At 40.1% G+C, this 20,945-nt stretch overlaps 2 protein-coding genes across 2 annotated transcripts in view; one reads left to right on the top strand and one right to left on the bottom strand.

The window, feature by feature from the left end:
* Positions 1-20,945, top strand: part of LOC113444282 (bcl-2-like protein 15) — a 192,989-nt gene that overhangs the window by 73,830 nt on the left and 98,214 nt on the right. The window lies entirely within an intron of this gene.
* On the bottom strand, positions 479-7,807 carry OLFML3 (olfactomedin like 3). Its single transcript, XM_026713026.2, has 3 exons — positions 7,535-7,807; positions 6,395-6,680; positions 479-1,546 (listed from the first exon to the last, which is right to left on the bottom strand). The coding sequence occupies exons 1-3, from the start codon at positions 7,637-7,639 to the stop codon at positions 762-764; spliced, it is 1,176 nt and encodes a 391-aa protein (XP_026568811.1). The 5' UTR covers positions 7,640-7,807; the 3' UTR covers positions 479-761.

Raw genomic sequence — 20,945 nt, forward strand, 5'->3', positions numbered from 1 at the left:
CAGTAATAGGCCATTCTGATAATTGAAGTTTTTAAATCAAATTGTAAGCAACGGGGAAAATAAATTTACACTAGTTTTGACACTGATCTAAACTCATTCAGCATTTAAAAGCATCACAGTGGGGTAGAAGGAATGACATACAGCATAACCATTCATCTCCAAACCCCATCCTTGCACTTTCTAATTGCTCTGTCCAATTTAGTACAGCACTTGAGATGAAGTCTCATTACATTAACCATTAAAATAACCAAGGTTTTTTTTCCCCTCATAGCCACTGCAAACTCCTGGAGTCTTGGAGTCTGAAATGTCAGTCAAATATTTCACAATCTCTTCTAAACTGTTTTTGAAAAAGGACTGATCTACAGCAGAGATCTACAGAGTGGAGGATTCCAGTTTGGATTTAAAGCTATTGAAGAACCTGTAAATTAAGAAATTAGATGCACTCAACTTTTCTTCATGCTTTTGAATGGAACAAAAGTTTTTCCATCATAACATTTATTTTTTTTAAAAAAAAATCTAAGTTGAAAAGCAAATGAAAATTGACAGGCACCAATAAAAATGCTGACAATATCTGTTTAAAAGCATTTAATATATCAGAAAGGCGTTTCCTTTTAAAAGTTCAGTCTAATCAGTTCTCATTATGGCTGCTGCCTGCCTTCCTATGCTATGCACCACTTGGCATGTATGGCATGTATCTGAGTCATAACTTGTGGCACTGAGATATGTTTCAGATTCTCTTTTGCCAGAGACAAAGGCCTTTTTCAGACTTCACTCTTCTTCTTCATCTCCATACGGTAAATGATCTGATAGCCATCATCCCAAGCATAGATCTGCCTCTCTTTGGGGTTGTACTTCATACTGGAGTGAGAACCGTATCGTTTTGGGAAATAGACTTGGGCAGCATCTTCAGATGCCATTGAGCCACTGACATCAAAGGTACATTGAATACGGGACCGACTGGGCAACCGGGTATTGTATACTACATAGAGAGCTCCACAGATAACAAAAGCACTCTCTGCATTCTCCCGAGGACATGGTGTGTCCCACATTTGCTCAATGTCTAGAGATGTAGGATCTAGTTTGGCCAGTGCTATATTTTTCTCATTTTCTTGTGTGGCATAAATAGCCCAGATGCCTTCCTCATCAGCCCCCAAATCAATGTAGTTGTAGGATGCAAGACCAAAGACGGGGATCTGCTCCTCAGCTGGGAAGACAGAACTATCAACAATCGTTTTGTTGGTCAAACTAAACTTGATGACCTGAAATGTGCCATGTCGTCGAATATAATAAAGATACCCTCCATATACCAAATGTCCTGTGCCAACCCATGGATAGGGCAACTTGATACGTGCAGCCTTTCGGGTAGCAGAAAAGAGCGTGAATTCTCTCGTCCTTGGAAAAACATAGACAGTGTCATTGCTGGTGCCATCAAACACATAGATCTTCTCTGAATTACTGAGGGGGTCTTTGGTCCAGAGTCCAGCAGTGCTGCCAAACCTCTTTAATATCTTCATGGCTTTGACTTGGGATATGGTGTCACTGCAGTCTATAAAGAATAATTATAGCATGCTTAATATATACTAATCTCACATCCATACTGAAGCATAATATCAACAGATGTAAGAACATAAAACATTCCATGTTGTGTTCAGAAACAGGTGGCTTATATTTTACAGATTTCTGAGATTATTTATATTTTATATACCACACATTATTTATACCAACTGCTTTACTGATAATAAAACTACTGATCTCCCTCCACAATATATGACGATACTGTGAAAAAACCAGCATCTTATATTCATTTATTTTGTATGTTAAAATATGCATTTGTGCAAATACTTTGCCCATTTCTGATCCAAAAGCATGTACCTTGTAACTGATGAGATATAGCAAAGAATTAAGTTAACTTAAAAAGTGTACCATATGAAATTCTACCTTACACAGATTACCTGAACATATTTAGGGTAAAACTGGGCTTCTGTACTGGACAGTCTGTGCAAAAAAAAAAAAAGATAGGCAATGAAGATTAGAATCCACAGGCTGTGGATACTTCATTGCTAGACATTATCAAGACAATTGCACAATAAACACCTGAGGGCAGGTCAAGAAACAATGGGTGGAAATTAATCAAGGAGAGAAGCAACTTAGAACTAAGGAGAAATTTCCTGACAGTGGTGGGATTCAATTTTTTTTACTACCACGTGGGCATGGCTTGGTGGACAGGGCAGGGGAGGGATACTGTAAAATCTCCAGTCAGAGGTGGTATTTGCCAGTTCTCCAAACTACTCAAAATTTCCGCTACTGGTTCTCCAGAACTGGTTAGAACCTGCTGAATACCCCCTCTGGTTAGAACAATTAATCAGTGGAACAACTTGCCTCCAGAAGTTGTGGAATTCTTTAAAAAGATGTTGGATAACCATTTGTCTGAAGTGGTGTAGGGTTTTCTGCCTAAGCAGGGGGTTGGACTAGAAGACCTCCAAGGTCCCTTCCAGCCCTATGAGTCTATGCTTCTATGCTACTGAGGAACATTTGAAGATCTTTTGGAGTACTATTGTGTTTATGACACAGGTAAATTAAAGCCTTCAAGAGATTTTGCTAGGCTGTTGTCATGCAGGAAAAGAAGTGTGAAGCTACCACAACAGAATTACAGTGGGAACACATAACATAAGAAATATGAACAGGGGAAATCTCAGCACAGTGAAAGATGGTGTGAAAAGGAAATTACTACAGATTGACAATTTAGACATCAATAAATTGAAGAATATACATAAGCACACATAAAAAATGGTATTAGTTTCATAGTTATGAAGAATGTCTCCAAAATAATTCTTGGGTACAGTGCAATCAATGACTGAATATTGTCAATTAGATATTGAAGACAATACTTCAATATGATGATTATCCAAATTTATGCCCCAACAGATTCAGAAAAAGAGGATATTAACCAGGTTTATTATCAAGTTCAATCTGAAATCAAAAGAACATGCCAGCAAAATAGATTGCTTGTTGGAGACAATTTTAGAGGATATTTCTTATTTATAAGAACTTCTAGTACAAGAAGATGAAGGATCAGTATTCCTAATCATTATCAAATCAGAAGGCTAAAATAATTGGTGGAATATCTGTGAAAATATAGCAAACAATAGAAGAAGAATCAATAACGGTTCTAACCAAACTATGCCATTAAATCTGGAGAATGAAATAATGGTAAACAAATTGGAAGTGGTCATTCTACCCACCAATACTAAATAAAGGAAATTCAAGGAAGTTCAAATTGTCATACAATGTCTTTAATTTCACATGGTAGCAAAATAATGTTTAGGATTATCCAACACAGATTAAATCCCTACATGGAAAAGGAGGTTGGAAAAAGAGATGTTCAAATTGGCTTTAGAAATGGCCGAGAAACAAGATGCATTATTGCTGATGGACACTGATAATTGAGAAGCTAAAGCCCATAAAAAGGAATCAAATTGTGGTTCTTTTGTGATAGAAAAACCTTTGACTGTGGTGGGAATATGCTCAGGGAAATAGGGATCTCAGAATACCTCATTGTCCTTACTAATAGCCTATATTGCTAATCCTTGATTGCTGACCATTATTCAGAAATGCTTTGAACTTATTGCAGAACTGAAACAATGGAGCTTAAAACCAGCCATTAAAGTCTGGCCATCCCAGAATCGCTGCAATCATGTGGTCGCCATAACCAAGGGCCAACTGTCCCATGATCACATGTTCACCATTTGTAACTTTCGCTGCCAATTTCCCCAGAAAGTCTATGGGGAAATTAGCAGGGAAAGTCACAAGTTTCTGGGGTAAATCTCACCTACCTGAGCACCCTCCTCCAGCCCTTCTGTACATACACCATGGCGGCCACTTGGGCACTCTTACTTATCCTTCCTGACTTGCATCACACCTCCAGGAACCCTTACTAACCTATGCATGCCTCTCATGAACCCATTTGCATCTTTATTCACCTTTCTAACCTTCCCTTGCATCCTTGTGCACTTTTGTACACCCTCCCTTTGCTGCATCTCACTTCTTGTGGACTGTCCCGGACCTTCCCCAAGCACAGCCTTGCTATCTCCTCCACCTACTTGCCTGCAGGCTTGGGACTTTGAACTTCCAGCCAGATTGCCCATAATTTTGGTTATGGGAAGCTGGCAGAAAGTTATCTTATGTAATGATAATAGAATTCAGTTAACCAGGATTTCAGGGATCGCCATTACAAAACAATGCAATTGTGCTTCATCCCTCATCTAGGAACACAAATTCTGGTCCCAATTGCTGATGTGCATTGAGGACTATCTGTTATAGTCTGGATGGATCATGGTGAAACAGACTAGCTCCAGGCTGGCAGAATGAGACAAGGCTGGGTATTATGTCCTTATTTATTCAACCTACTGTACGTGTGTGTGTGTGTGTGTGTGTGTGTGTGTGTGTGTGTGTAGAGAGAGAGACAGAGAGATACAAAGACAGAGAGACAGTGGCAGGGCGGCTTGACTGATGGAAGATGAGCATGACTTTAAAATTGGAGGGGAAAAAAACAATAATCTTGCTATGCTGATGGCACTGCTTTGATAGCTGAAAATGCAAATAATTTGGAAACTTTATGATAAAAAATAGGGAGTACAGGGAGAAAAGGAAGCTAAGATTAAATACAAAAAAAGGCCAAATTAATGACAAGAGGTACAGCAACCAGCCTTATAATTGATAATTGGCTCAGGCTAACTGAAGCTCTGTCTGAAGACTGCAATAAATTTGATTACTTGATTATCAAGTAATTGTTTATACCTGTTATAAATAAATAAATATTGAAGTGATGGATTGTCTCTGTCTTTTAGGATCAATCAACAATGAAGGATCAAACAGTCAAAAATACATCTCAGATCAGCACTTGGTAGGATAGCAATGAAGGCCTTGGAAAATATATTCAGATATCATATTGTATTGTTGTATGTAGTGGTGTGGTGGCCTAAAGGTGGAGCTCTTGCCTCACAGGAGGCTGTGAGTTCAATCCTAGGTAGAGGCAGATATTTGTCTCTCTGGGCATGATCAGAATATATCTGCTCAATATAGCTCTGCATTGGTGACAGGAGGGGTATCCAGCCAATAAACACTCAGCTCCATTCAGCTGCCCAGACTCCACCCCACAAGTGATTATGGGTTGATGATGATGATGATGATATTGTATCTATACTCACAAAGGTCAGGATTATGTAGACACTGTGATACTCTGTGGAAGCAAAAGTTATCAAGATACGAGACTATTCATGCTTTTGAACTTTGGTGTTGAAGATGAGTATTGTGAATAGCCAAGAAACAAATAGATCACAGAACAAATTAATGCCAAGTTCTCTCTTGAGGCACAAATGACCAGATACAAATTATTGTATTTTGGACAAAGATCTACTTTCTTAAGTCTACAATTCTGGGAATGATTGAAGGGAGAAAAAAGAAGATAGCCTGATTATAATGGTAATGGTTGCACCCCTGGAAGATGATACTGGAGAAAACCTATGTTGATTTAAAAAAAAAACACCTGGACCCTGCACTTACAGGAAAATGCTAGGAAGGAAACAAAATATTTTCTTATAAAATGTAAATGTTCTTTCTGTTGTAGGGAATAAAATATTAACCCCCTCCTATCTTCCAAAACTATCCATCCACTTAGGCCATTGTGCTAAGTGAAGGAGAAATACAACAACTCCCATTGGCGAAGACATAATAAATTATAGCTTCTGCTGTATACTAGCAATATCATTTTGTGAGCTTTGCATGTTGACCATTAAAATAATTTAAGGTTATGCCCTTTTTCCACTGTATTTATTATTATTTAGTAACAGGCTGCTGTCTTGATTTCTTTAACAACGACCAACATAAAGCTGCCAGCTCTCTACAACAAAAAAAAATCTTTTTTAAATGGACATTTGTTATATTCTGGTAGGAGAATTGTTTTCAGAATATTGAAAGCCTTCTTCCCTCTGGCAGAATTTTGAATTGTAAGATATGAAATAGAGTTCAACTGAATATCTATCTAATCCCCACATGATGGTAAACATTTACAAATGCCTATCTTAATATTACTTTATTTAGTGGGGTTAGGCTGACCTTTATCGCTAAGCTGAGGCTTTCTGAGCTATGGTTTCATGAATAATTGGCTCAATTTACACATTACATTAATCCATAAACCATAGTTTACACACCAAAATGGCTGGATTAACACAACATGCTAATCCAAACCAAACAACCCACATTACAGCTTTAGCCAACATATGAACACTGCCAAATATATCTTAATAGCTGATAGTAAGGTTTGGGAAGCATATGAAGGGAGGATCGTTAGCACTGGCTTCTAGTGCGGGCACATGACCTGGGGAATTCTGCTTACCTGTCAGTTTGTCATATTTCTCATTCTTGCGCTTCTTGCCAGTAGAAGCCTGATTTTCTGTTAGCTTATCATCTACTTCTACACAGGGTGGAGCAGGATTTTGGGTCTCAAGATAGTCCACCTCTCGCTCCAGTCGGTCCACCCGTATTGCAGTATTTTCCACCTCTGCACGGAGTATTTCCTTATCTTTTTCTACTGTCTCCAACATGGACACAACCTTATTCTTGAAATCTCTCAGTTCAGTGGAATAACGGCTGCTTTGATCATGCCACTGGGAAATGCGTTCCTGATGGTACAAAAGGAATTTGAAGCTTTAAGGGGAATGTAGAGGAAACTCTTTAGCAAGCATGCTACATCCAGATAATTGCAGATAAGATCATAACTGGATAAAAAATGAACTCAAACTGAGACAGCGTTCACTCGGTAAAAATCAGGTTATATTTGATTTGACATATTACAGAGCCTTTGTTATTATAGATTAAATATTGAAAATCTTGATTTTAAAAGCCTGTCATGTTAAAATATCAGCTAATTCTGAGATATTTTCATCTACCTTCTGGATTTTTAGGCATCCTACATACTTGTACTTTCGTTGTTAAGATGATCTGCAATTTAGTTTTACTTTTGAAAGTACCAAGTTGCAATCTAGACTTTAGAACTCTTATTCATAGTTCTGTCTCTCAGTCAGTAGCATGCATCCAGCTAGTAATCCTTAGAATAGCTGGGTAAAACATTCAGGAAGTTGTGGCTGATGTGCTGTCAGACTTATTATGTTTAAACAAGATGCTCCTGACCTTCCAAATAACTGTAGCATTTTAAAATATGGAACAAGACTTTATAATCTGGAAAAAAAACTTTTGTTGTCAGAATATGTTGCATACCTCTCATTACAAATATAAACTAAGCAGCCTGAAATTTTCACATTCATTCAAGATTCCATACCATTATCATGAATTATCATTATCATGAACACATCTTCTTTCAAATTGAGCTTAAAGTGAATTTCTGCTTGAGAGAGGATGGTTTTTTTCTCAGCTAAGCAGTTCAAACCATTCTATAAATCTATACAACTGCAGTCCTCATGCTGTGTGCCTACCAAGCTGAGAGACGAACATGTCAGCCGCCATCTTATGTGCTCACCTCTAAGCCTGCCAGTCTCCTCTCCATGTATTCCATTAACTGCTGTTGCCCATCGACAGCACTGGCCAGGATAACCAGCAGAAGCAAGATATGTTGAGGAGCCATGATTGTGCTGGTTGTCTTGTGCTTTGCCAGCCAGAGACCTCTGTACCAGATTCTACCTCACACCATTGGAATGTTTTGACAGTTTCTCTGTAAAAGAAGGGAGAGAGAGAGAGCACAATCTCATTTGCTAGATTTTATTACATCCAGATGTCTAGTTGTAGAGAAGAGGCTGGCCCATTCCAAAAGGAGCCAGAACTGAGTCTTAACTCCTTTATTACCAGAATCCTGCAACTACTGGAATTCAGAAGTGAGCAGATACTAAACAATACTGTGTCTATATACTGTTTTTTGTGATCACATTGTCAACAAATTTACAAGTATAAAAATAATGCAGAAAACCTTTTGCAGAGCAGTACTTTTGTCCTGGGAAATGAATGTAAATAATGACATTTAGACCTTTTAAAAATATTTCAAATGTCTTTGTGTTTCCTGAAGGCTTTATCTATCTATAATAATGCACATGACTCATCGACTTTTTATTGTGTATTTATATATTTCATTTCATTCATAATATTTCATTTGCAAATATGATTGTGCACACATTATATAAATCATGTCTTGTTTAACTATCATTTATCAGACAAATTATAACTGATTAGGTTTGCATCTTTCATTAAACAACAAACTTATTACAGGGATTAAATTTGTATGAGGTGACCACGTGAAGCCCGTGGGTGAGGTCAAACATATCATCAGTTTTGAGTCATTATGTTCCCAGAAAAAAACTAAATCCAGTCCCCATGAATTCAGTTAAATCTTATCTGGGGTTAATTTGACTTGACCATTAGTACCATGTTTCTCACAAAATAAGGCCGGGCCTTATTTTTTTTTTGACCCCGCAAAAAATGGCTAGGCCGTCTTTTCAGGGATGACTTAATTCCCACCCCCTTGCATCCTCAGGCAGGTGGGCGGTGACGGCTTGGATGTTGACCTCAGTGTTGGTGGGGCACTTCATATCGGGAAACCTTCTGCCACCATTGCTTTCCCTTCTCCCCGTGCTGCCATGGTGTTTAGAGCAATGCCACAGCATTTGGTGCAGCCATGCGTGGCCAGTCAGGGCTCCTCCCTGCAACCGGAGCCCGGTGTAGACACTCGGCTTCAGGCACTCCTGTCGCCGCCTTCCCTTTTCCTTCGAAGGCAAAGCCAATTCTTTTAAAAACAACACCCTACTACCAGTACGACAAAGACTCCCCTGCCCGAGAGGGCAGCCCAACCCCATGTGGGGAGGTGAATTTCCCAGGGCTGGAGTGCAGGATAGGCCCACCCCGGGAGAAGCGCCCAGCTGCCATCCCTGCCTGGCATCAGGCAGAGCATGAAGAGCTTCGCCTGGGGCGCCCAGCACAGCTGACAGACAGGCCCTCCTGCCCGGTGGCGGAGCTCTCACCAAGGTAGCGAGTGCCTCCCCGCCAGGCCCTCCGCTCATCCTGCCAGAGCCATGCAGGCTGGGCAGAGCCAGGAAAGTGAGCAGCGGGCGCGCCCCCGCCTGCCAAGCAAAAGAGCGGGGCCTCCCCATGCTTGGCTTCCTTCCCAAGTTCCTCCAGCCCAAACCCAAAGGGGCCACCGGGAGAGAGCGCCCGAGGCAATTATAGTGCCTACCCATTCGTGGACAGGGAGACAAGGCAATGGCCTGCGCCGCGTCCTCCTCCAAGCTGAGCCCTGCCAAGTGAGCGCCTCTGCCCAATGTCCATGCCGCTGCAGCGTTTGGAGCTGCCAGCACATTTGGAGATGTGTGGGGACGGGCTGGGTGAGGGGTGGAAAGGACGGGCGGCTTCGGGCTCTCTCTGCCAGACCTGCCGGCCAGGAAAGCAGCACTGCTGTTGCCTCGCCTCCCTGTCCGCAGACAGATGGGCACTATCATTGCCTCGGGCAGCCTCTCCCAGTGGCCCCTTTGGCTTCGGGCTTTGAGGGACTTGGGAAGGAAGCCAAGCTCAGGTCGGCCCGGCTATTTCAGTTGGCAGGCGGGTGGACACCCGTGGCTCGCTTTCCCAGCTCTGCCCAGCCCACACAGCTCTGGCGGGATGAGCAGAGGGTCCAGCAGGGAGGCACTTGCTGCCTTGGTGAGAGCTCCACTGCTGGGCAGGAGGGCCTGCCTGTCAGCTGCTCTGGGTGCCCCAGGCGAAGCTCTTTGTGCTCTGTCCGGTGCCAGGCAGGGATGGCAGCTGGGTGCTTCTCCCAGGTTGGGCCGATCCTGCCCTGCGGCCCTGGGATATTCGCCTCCCCATGTGGGGTTAAGCTGCCCGCTCAGGCAGCAGAGTCTTTGTTTTACCGGTAGTAGGGCGTCATTTTTAAAAGAATTGGCTTTGCCTTCAAAGGCAAAGAGAAGGCAGCAACAGGAGCGCCTGAAGCCGAGTGTATCCGCCGGGTTCCGGTTGCAGGGAGGATCCCTGGCTGGCTGTGCATGGCTGCACCAAACGCCGTAGCGTTGGTTTAAATGCCACGGCAGCACAGGGGGAAGGGAAAGCAATGGCAGAAGGTCTCCCGATATGAAGTGCCCCACCAACACCAAGATCAATGCGGGCAGCACCATATCTGGGTATGCAACAAAAGTACTTCCTAACGGCCAGCCCCCCCGCCATTCCCCCCCATTTTGCATGTTTAATATAGGCCTTAATTTGGGGGGAGGGGCTTAATTTGATTTTATTCCTATAAAGCATGCTGGGACTTCCTATTGGGAGAGGCCGTATTGTTGGAGAAACACAGTACAACAGATCCTTATATATAGATAGCATGAAATAAACTTTTGGTGCTTTGAACACTAGCCCTGTTCCTGGTTTCTTGTGCTTGACAGAATTTATGCATTCCAAGCCACAACCACATTGTACTTCACTTAGCTATGTCAACAAGCTTCATATTGGCTTGATTTATAACTTATTCCATTTCTTTCTCTTTTTTCATGATTATATTTTTACTTCAAAATTTAGTAACCCAGAGTAGTTTAAAAATGATCTTAATAAATGAACTGTGGTTCTAGAATAGCCTTCTACAACAAGGACCTTCTAGTTATAGCTAGAAGTTGCAGCCCTGTTTGCTGTATAATCCCTAAATTTCTTTTATCTAAGACTGTTTAGATGAAAGCTTTCCAGCATAGATCTCCCATTGTTGCAATCCTGCTCTTATGTTTGTACTTAAGGGCAAGGAGTGCCAAGATAGGAAATGGCAGAGGCTATCAGTAGCAATATCAATACTGTGGAATAACTATTCAAAAGTCAATATTCCTAGTAAAAGAGAGAAGGAAGGGTGGGGGAGAGGGGGCACAAAACAATGTGGCCAGATTATCCTATAACTTTTTGTACTTGTTTTGTTAGGGTACTTTATCTGCAACTCAGCATCCTATGTCATTAAAGGAATGCTACATTGAACTGGAAAATTTGCTTACAGTCCTATTCCCAAGTAAAAATAAATGTATGTAGCATAATTTTAGAAGGATGTGTGTGTGAAAATAGATCTTGGCTTTTGCAAAATACATCTGCTTAGCAAGTGCAATGACTTGAACTCTAATATTATTTGGAAGCAAAAAAAACACCCCACAATTTATAAATGAGTACCCACTTCATAAATAACATACACATATGAATTTTATTATAGAGGGGAATCAGATACTACATATTTGTGTATTGTTTCAAGCAGTGAATGGTAGTGAGTAGAGTTTCTTTATGAATCTGAGACTATGATGGCACTTGTGTATGTTTCATAGAATTAAGATTTGTTTACATTAGCTACTGTAAAAATAAAGTACAGCTGAGCATAAACAAGTTGTAGACAAGTTGTTTATTTGTCTCTTGGGAAAGGTGTTCCACTCAAAATCCTGAGGATTAGACTGCAGGCTGGTTCATCAAGTCTGGATTTCACTTAATAAAAGAAGTAATGGAGAATGAGATGTTGAAAAGCAAAGGCTAGACTTTATTGTGAAAGCTAAGGCTTCCTGAAAAACTAAGCAAACAACTGTTTCTAAAAATTCACAGTCCAAAACATAGTGGCAGCTTTTATTCTGTAAGGAGTACTAACTGCTCAGATATTGCCTGGGTTCTATGACAGTACCGAACAGGAGGTGAATCTATAGAAATACCACTTATTCTAAATAAAGAAGCCATCAGTAGGTGGTTGAGCACATGATTTGTATGCAAAAATCTCACTCTCCTACCAGAAGCACTACAGGGTTGAGGAGTTTGTGTATCATTCCCGAGTTAGATTGAGCAGACTCTTTCACACTTGCTTCTCTGTTTGAGGATTGTGTACAAATTTTTTATAAGATGGGAATAGGTGTTTTCACATCACAACATTTGGTATATCCATTTCCACCTTCATTTCACTTCTTTCCCTCAATTACGCATACTTTCAAAAAAATGGCTGGATAATTTTGCAACCAGTTTTGGGTGGTATTCTGGGCATCTTTGAAGTAGGTAATATAGCTGTGTTTCACCTTACACAGGCATAATACAGTAATTTCTTTATTTTAGTTTTGTTAACTTAATACTCACACTGTCAGCAGGACAATCTTGGATATTCACAGACCACAAATGAGGGCTATCATTGCTCAATTCTGTCCCAGTTTATATTATTTTAGTCTTGGCTTAATGCATTAAGCCAAGCTCCAGCTAGTAGTGCCTTATTTAATCAATACAGATAAATTATGGCTTACTGTAACAAAGGAATGCAATCAGTGCTGAAAATATTGGACTAGATGGACCAGTAGCCTAACTCAGCAAAGGGCAGTTTCCAATTAAACTTCATTTCAGATATGTCTCAGTTCAAACAAATTAGGGGAAAGAGACTGCTTTCATCTATTTGTATATGAAACAAGATTCTGGTATATTTCTGAAGGGCAAGGAATTTCCTTTTAGACATGAATCAGAATACAAAGTCTCTCGAAGTCTCTCAAGAACTACAAATGCAGTTACATTTGTAGTCATGCAATTTTGTAGAAACTTCGTTAACTATTTTCCTGACAGTTCAATTGGGTTCAATAACAGATTTAAAATTCCCACCACTGCCAGCACTAATGTTCTCTTTTGCAAGAAATGTGGGGGATAATGACTGTTCATTTCCATAAAGTCCAACATAACTGGTTACTGTCCCAGGATCTCTGAGGTGCAGATGATCTTTAAATGTATGTTTGGAGGGAGAAAAGGGGAAGAAAGGGCTCTAGCTCCAAGAAAAGCTATTATTGAATATTCTTTTTGTATGACTTTAAAACAAATGGATGGATTCCTCAGGTACTGAGAAATGTAGCTGACGTGGAGATTACAAAGATTAACTGATTCCAATAGAAACAAATAAAAAGAGTTCTCAGTTGCTCAGAAGTTTCGCTATGTTACCCTTTATAATTGACTGAAGGAGAACAGGAAAAAAATCCTTCATTGTCAAAGTCAGTTAAAAATGAACTACTGTTCATCTGAATTAGCAAAGCAATCAGGTTTTCAGCAGATAACTAGATCAATATCTGTGTGACAGGCTACAGTGCTGAAGAATGCCAATAGTTTGGAATTAATTACAAGTTTCTTTTTCTGATGCTTCAAGATCACATTTATTGCCACTGGCGGAACAGAATAGGTCCATTGTGTTGCTTGGAACCATTCCATTATGAGTCAAGACATCACCTTGCATTTAAGATATTTTCAGCTGATGATTTCCAGTGCTACCAGGTGATACACATTATGCAATTAACATGTCCTTTTTGCTCTTAATGGGTGGGTAGCTGGGGATTCATTGTTCTGTTTTGTTCTTTTTATTTCTAGTGCTAGTTGGTGAAAGTTGGAAGAATGAGTAGAAAACATGGGCGAACTACAAGTGGAACATCATCAGGCCTGCCAATAAATTCCATGATATGGAACAGTTGCATAACTTTCATTGTGCAATAGTCTGTATCATGTAATTGTATTTATTTCATTAGATTTCTTTTATATATATCAGCATGTTGGCTGGGGAATTCTAGGAGTTGAAGTCCAAATATCTTAAAGTTGTGGTAGCTTAAACATAAACATTGATATTGTTTATATTGATAATAGGTGGACCTTTAATAGAGAGAATTCTAATAGAAATTATAAAGTAACTTACTTGAGATGGGCAGTATAGAAATGTGATAAATAAATTACTCCTAAAATTATGCAGAGATAATAATGGGAACCAATGTATATGCTCTACCAATGAACAACTATTCTTGACTGAAAGAGAAATGAACAACACATGTATCATTGCCTTTCCATGAACAACACATGTATCATTGTTGTTTCAGAAAATGATATTAAGTTATGCCACAATAAGGAAGTACAATAATACATATATTGAAATTCAAGATGTGCATTGGAAATATTTTTGTCTACCATAAAGCTGATACTTTTTGGAAAATGTAATCCAGTATTTCTTCATAGATCACAATTTACCACCCTTTAAAGCAGTATGAGAATTGAATTTAAGACTGATTTCAGAAAACAAAGAATCAGATTTTTTTTTTCAAAGATTTCTTCAAATCAAAGCCATATACTGCCATCTAGAGGTTTTGCTTACAATCATGGCAATATGACTATAACTACAGACTTTAATAGAGATTTTAAAACATGTCTTTTCAAGGAAACTTTAAATTTCAGTAATATTATCTTACTCCTGGAATATAACTACCATAACCCCTAACCATTGCAGCTGATAGAAGTTACAGTCCAAAAACATTGAGGATGGCAAATTATATATCTATTGAAAGAAAAATAATACTTTTTTAGGAATGTGCAAATAATTCCATGGAGAAACTGCAGGAAGGCCTGGCAGCTGCGATGACAAACCTTGAGGTAGTAATAGTTGTTTCATGACACCAAAGAATTGATCCAAGGAGCAATTCATTCAAGAACTTTGTGGCATGATTAGCAAAATTGTCACTAGTGCTGCTGAAACATCAACAGCTGACCTTACCAGCAGAAGATATAAAATAGACAGTACTGAATTTGAGTCACAACTTTATATTTTAGCAGGCATAAGAATAAGTATCCTTCCTGGGAAAGTGGTACATGTGTATTTGGGGATATAACATTGGCATTCCCACAAAATGGCTACTATAGGGGAAATTGCCTGTTCATCAAATGGCTGTCACTAATGTTCATTTATCAGAATATAAATTAGTGATATTGCTCTTGTCACAATAGTGTGTTACCATTTTTTTTCCTGGATAAATAGAATTATTTCCATATTAGTCACCATCAACATCTTTGTAAATAAAGAATTTAGAAGTTGAGGCTTTGCTTCTCATTATCCCAGGCTTCCATTTAATTGAATTAAAATATTTTTTTGGGGGGGGGATAGTCAGGCACCTACTGAGGAAATTCAGTAGGTGCCAAAGATGATCCTGGGTACCATATTGCCTTTTCCTACTTTATTCCAGCTTAATTATCAACACTTCCATCTATCCACACATATATACATACGTATCTCCATGGGTTCTCCAAAATGGTCAAAATTGAACTTTAAAGGGGCCATCTCAGAGGACAATGCACAGATTGGGAAAAGATGTCAACACTGGTTGGTCAACCCTGATGGGTGGAAATGTAAAATTCTCAGTATCATCAGATTATTAATGTAGCTGACCTCAAACAAACAGATTACTTCATCCCATGGTTTCGTGTAGATATTAAACAAAAAAGGAGCAAAAGTTTTAGTTCTAAATGTCAACAGGTTAGGAGTCAGACATGCTTCTTGCCTGGTCTACATGGTCTAATTGGAACCATCATAGATAAGTGTAATTTATACATTGATACTATCATCATAGTCAATTCTGGCCTGAACCCTGACTGAAACAAATCTAGATAATTCACTTCGTCTATGATTTCTAGAACTGAAGCCCAATCAACAGCTCAAACACCTTCCTCAGAGTGGAGAGATGGGAGATTGGCAAAAATTGATCATGATGGTTGGATCCAGCAATAGCCTCTTAAGGAGGGACTATACCACAGCTTTCTTCGAGGCTAAAGGACAATCCCTTTCCACAGAGAAGTAGCAGTACTACATGGATCACCCTTTCCAGGCAGTCTTAGCCATCTAGGAGGCACTTGATTCTAATAAACCACTAGACCACTGGTTTGGTAGAAGAATCGCCAATGTTCAGGCCACAAGAGTACCTTGGACCATTTCTCTTTTCAGGCATTCTTGGAGTTAACTGAGTAAATATTAAGCATTTTTCCATCCTGGCCAATGGGATTTCAATGTTTTGATGGACTGTGCAATATCCTGGTGAATAGGGAAGGCCTTGTTGTTCAGCATCCTTGACCATAGCTGGACAAGAGCTTGTTGTCTTTCAATGCGGGGTGACATGATGCTACTAAGTACTGGTAACCAGTGCATAGGAATGGATGCAATGTGCTAGAGCAGTGATGGCTAAACTTTTCGTCATCACATGCCACGTGTGTGTGTGTGCATGCGCACACGCATGCCTGCACCCATAGGGCAATGTGCATGTGACACCCCCCACCCCTGCTTATGTACATGCCTCCCCATGGCACCTCTGTGAATGTGTGCACGACCCCACATGCCATGTGCCTCTGTGCATGTACTTGCAACCTCCTGTGCACATCCCGCACCACCTGTGCAAGTGCACACATCTCCCATGCACCCATCCCCCATGCATGCGTGGCAGATACCCAACAATCAGCTAGCTGGCCGGAGGCATGCACGCATGCATAGTGGATCCGTTCCAGGCAACGGCTCATGTACTGGCAGAAATGGCTCTGCGTGCCACTTCCGGCACGTGTATCATAGGTTCGACATAATAGTGCTAGAGAATGATATGCATTGTCTGGCAGATTTGCATATTTACCATTTGGTTGTGGGAACTATTAAGCCACATGCTGGCACAATATTCAGCTTGAAATAAACCAAAACAAAGGCTGTCATTTGTAGGGTGTTAGCACCCAGGATGTTCCAGCCAGTCTGTTCAGTAAATTGTTACAGCTTTTAAATTTTGCAGTTTTTATTTTCAAGTGTTGCTAGAAGATTAGTGATCTGTCCAGTGTTACCCCCAGAGAGTTATTATATGGAAAATATGGTTCCAGAACTTCACTGAAGGCTGGTAATTTGTGTACCTATTTCCTGAGGTGGAATATGGCTTCTTCTGTTTTTGTTAGTCTTGATTGGAAACACCATTTTTTGAACTAGTCCTCCAGCTTCTGAAGAACTTGAGAAAGGATAACCTCTGCATCACTCAAGTTGGTTCTTTGGGCTTGATATCATTGACATAAATAAATTTTTGACAAACAGTTTCAGGCAGGTCGTGGGTGTCCAAGTTAAAAAGAGCAGGGGATATTAGTGATCCTTGTGGTAGACCATTATTCAACTGATGATATTTGCTTCAATTGAGTTCTGTGAAACTTGAAATAACCAGCATGTTGTCAATCAAGGCAATGGTGTTATAACAAGGACAAATCATTTGAGGAGAAGTCCTTCTCTCCAGACAATATCGTAGTCAAGAAAAACAGACATTTTTTCCTTTTCTTTTGGAATCTGTTCTTCAGGTAGAAAGTTAGTGCAAGGATTTGATTGCTACTATCATGTGTGGGATGAAATCTAATTTGTTCTATTTGGTTTACAGATTCTACTGCTAGGGCTATTATGTTTAACACAAATCTTTCTGAAGTTTATAGACACATAGAAAACCAGTTGGCCTGTAACTTCAGGGAAGGTTTAGATCCTTTCCTGCTTTCAAAATTGCAATATTTTTGCTCTTCTTGAATATAGGAGGCAGCCATCCTGAGTCTAGTATGGAACTGAAAAAGGAGGCAAGCCAACATTTAGATGCTGGTCCACAGTACTTCAGTAGTTATGGGTACATGCAGTCAAATCCTGCAACTTTATTGTTTTATAAAGAATCCAACCCCCTCTGCAATTCTTCTGGTGTAAATGGGCATTAGTATAAAGCATGTGGTGGAAGATCATGCTTTAACTGATCATGCTTCTATTATTTATATAAGAAAATGAAGAAAAGTTATTACCACTCACTTTGGTCTGACTCTGTGCCCCTTAGAGTAGCCAACACATTTCTTTCTCGCAGTGATTTTAGTTTCTATTCATTTACTTTTTCTATTTGCTTCTCTACATTTTTCTGTCTATGCACTTTTAACAATAATCACCTCCTTGTTCTTTTAAACAGCAACAACAAAAGAATCTAATAAAAAATAAAGATGTTATTGAGTCGAGCTCAATTTTTGCTGATCATATCCAAGTAGTTTTCTCAGCAGTTTTCATGCCAATACTTTCTTCAATACTCTTTTAATTTTGCAGTCTGGCCCATAGACCTGGAATTTCCAGACAGTTCCCCCACTCAAGTCCAACTGGGGCAGATGCTGCTTACCTTCCAAAATTATTTGAGGTAGGGTAAGCATGACAACATACAGTACAATCAATTGCTAGGTGTACATCTGAAATAATATATGCAAACAGGTAGAGTGAAAAATGATTGCGATATTTTATAAAGTTGAATCAAGAATTTGAGTTTCTAATATCCCATTAAATTCCACCAAATCTAATTTAAAAATGTAGCTGATATTTCACTGAATGTGTTCCAATACACTTGTGTGAAGACTGACTGGATCTTTCACCTGCTCACAGCTTGACAAAAAAAAGGGAGCGGGTGGGATGGAATGGAAGGGTCGGGGGAATTGCATCCAAGCATTGCCAGTTCCCATGAGACGGTGCTCCCACCTCAAGGACACACCAAGCAGATGTTATAGCATGGCTGGTTCCCATAACAAAATGAACAGAAGTGATTGGTTGCTTATAGGGGAAGGGGGGTGGGATTAACTATACTAGCTTTTGCACAGGAGCCTCAGAGCTGGTTTTGTTTCATATGTGCCAATATGGTTTATTCAGTAAAGTGTACACTCTTGGTAAAATAATGTCCCAGGAGTTTCTTTTTCTGGATTCACCAACAGGACAGTTGACACCTTTCAGTGTAAAGCCTTATATATCTATCTACTGATTGTTGCAAAAACAAATTGGTATCAGCTACATATTATGATAAGGAAAGTAGGGAAGAATAAAAAATATCCTATCTAGATAAATTAGAAAAAAGAAGAGAAACAATGATATATTTTTTAAGAAGGATTGTTGAGTCATGGAGCAGTTTATGAGGATCCTAGAAGAAACAGCTTATCTGGACTCCTTTCAGTAAGGATTCAGGCATGAGTATGGAATAGAAACAGCATTGGTCATACCTTTGGATAACTTCTGGTGGGATGAAGATAAGGGTAGTGCCTCCATTCTTGTTCTTCTTGACTTTCCAGGAGTGCTCAGTGGACACCTACCATGTTATCCCTCTAAATTGGCTCGGGGGGGCATATGGGGCACTATGTTGTGCCCCATACACCCAACCCTTAAGCCAATTTAGAAGGATAACATGGTAGATGTCCACTGAGTGCCCCTGGAAAGTTCCAGGAGCTGATTGGGGAAAAGAGGTCCCAACCCTGAGATCCTGGTTGTGGGGTGCCAGAGAATTTGGTACTTCCTTCCACTGGGTGACATTTGATAGCACAAAGTGAGATGGTGATATGCAGCTTTACATCCATCCTAAGGCAATGACGCATGCTGTGTGTGTCCTATCTCAATATCTAGGGAACAGGGGCCGTGGTGGCTCACGTGGTAAGACACTGGGCTTGCACACTGTTGAGGTTGGCAGCTCGGCGGCTCAATTCCCATGAGCAAATAAACCTTGGAGGGACAAGAAAGGAACCTCTCCTAATTGCCTACCAGCATTCGGGCATCCCTCAGGTAAAAATAACACTGCCTGAAAAAATTCCTTTCGGAGGCAGCCAGCCACCTCGGTAACACGTGCCATACGCTAACTAAAATCTAGGGAACAACGGGTTTAAGCAAAATTGAGTGACTTTAGATGCTAGAGCCCCTTGGTATTGGGGACTTTCCATCTCTGGTTCTGGATGGAGTTGCACTGCCTCAAACATAACCTGTGTGCAATTTGGGGCTCCTTCTGGACTCATAGCTCCTGTTAAAGTAACAGGTGGCAGCCACAGGCAGGAGACCCTTTAATCAAGTACAAATTGTGCACTGCTTGCACCATCCCTAGACTGGGAAATTCTGCTCACCACTCACACCTTGGTTATTTGTACGTATTATTGCAATTCACTGGATATGGGGGCTGCCCTTGAAGAGTATTTGTACGCTTCAGATGGAGCAAAATGCAGCTATGCAGGTAGTTATGAGCACCCCTCAATCAGCACACATTACACTTGTGATCTTTGGGCTACATTGGTTGCTCCTAGGTACATTTAAAGATCCTTGACATAACTTATCAAGCCCTTCATGGCATGGAACACTGCGGGATCATTTTTCTCCTATTACATCCAACTGTCCCATTAGATCCAGCAGGAGGGGCAGAGGGCATGCTCCAACTCCCACCAACCAAGTATTAGCTTGTTTCCCCATTTACAGTTATCAAAAAGATTCAAAATGGGTAAGAAGATTTATGGTATGCAGCAAAATAAGACAGAGTTAAAATTCAAATATGCACTGATAGTGAACATACAATTGCTGTAATGTTTAAACTTTTTCTGAAATTTGAAACGGAGGGATAGGGTAAAAATACACCAGTTACAATGTACCAATTGGAAAACTATGCAGTCAAAAAAGTTGGAATTTACATTGTGTTATGAACTTTAAAATAATTGTTTATAAAACAATTTGTTGGTATGTGACACCAGTGAAATTATACGTATAAAGCTAATTCCAATATATGTTAGAAATGTGAATAACATGTAGGGATAGTTTATCATGCTTACATGTTGAGTCTATGGCTCACTTGGTTCATGTTGCAATTGAAGGCTCTCCTTGCAACTTTTCTGTATATGCCCTGATCCAATGGCACAGCTCCGGTGGGAAAAGGAATGCCTATCCAGAACAGAAAGGCCTGGAAAATGGAGTTAGCTCGATGGGTGGGAGAAAGCACAAAGCAAGACAAAATATAACCAGTTTCTGAAGCTACTCTGCTTTACAATGATAAAAACCTGCTCTCTGTATCACTGCCAAAGTACCATTTTCTTTCTTCTCTGTTCTTTGAACATACGGATCCAGATCACTGCCTCAGCCCAGATGGAACCAAAGGAATCTAGTCTGTCAAGACATGATATACTCCATCCTCAGACCATCTCCACATTCAACAAAAATTCCTTTTGATCCTGACATCGAATTAGACCCTACTCTCAAGTACTAAACTACCACATGCAGTACTGCTGACAAATTCCCTGTTCTCTTAAAGGCAGCCTTCTCTTTCCCCTTTCTGCTGCTTTTACATGGTATCCTTTACATAAAAATGGGACTTGGC

The sequence above is a fragment of the Pseudonaja textilis genome, chromosome 3 (genome assembly GCF_049901715.1).
Source record: "Pseudonaja textilis isolate UNSWEBS1 chromosome 3, rPseTex1.2, whole genome shotgun sequence".
NCBI classification, from domain to species: domain Eukaryota; kingdom Metazoa; phylum Chordata; class Lepidosauria; order Squamata; family Elapidae; genus Pseudonaja; species Pseudonaja textilis.

Bases quoted from the DNA above. Each gene is read 5' to 3' on its own strand.
- OLFML3 (XM_026713026.2), bottom strand. From the start codon at position 7,639: ATGGCTCCTCAACATATCTTGCTTCTGCTGGTTATCCTGGCCAGTGCT. The intron at 6,681-7,534 runs GTGAGCACATAA...TTGTACCATCAG, and splicing joins GGAGACTGGCAGGCTTAGAG to GAACGCATTTCCCAGTGGCA. The intron at 1,547-6,394 runs GTAAGCAGAATT...TATTCTTTATAG, and splicing joins GAAATATGACAAACTGACAG to ACTGCAGTGACACCATATCC.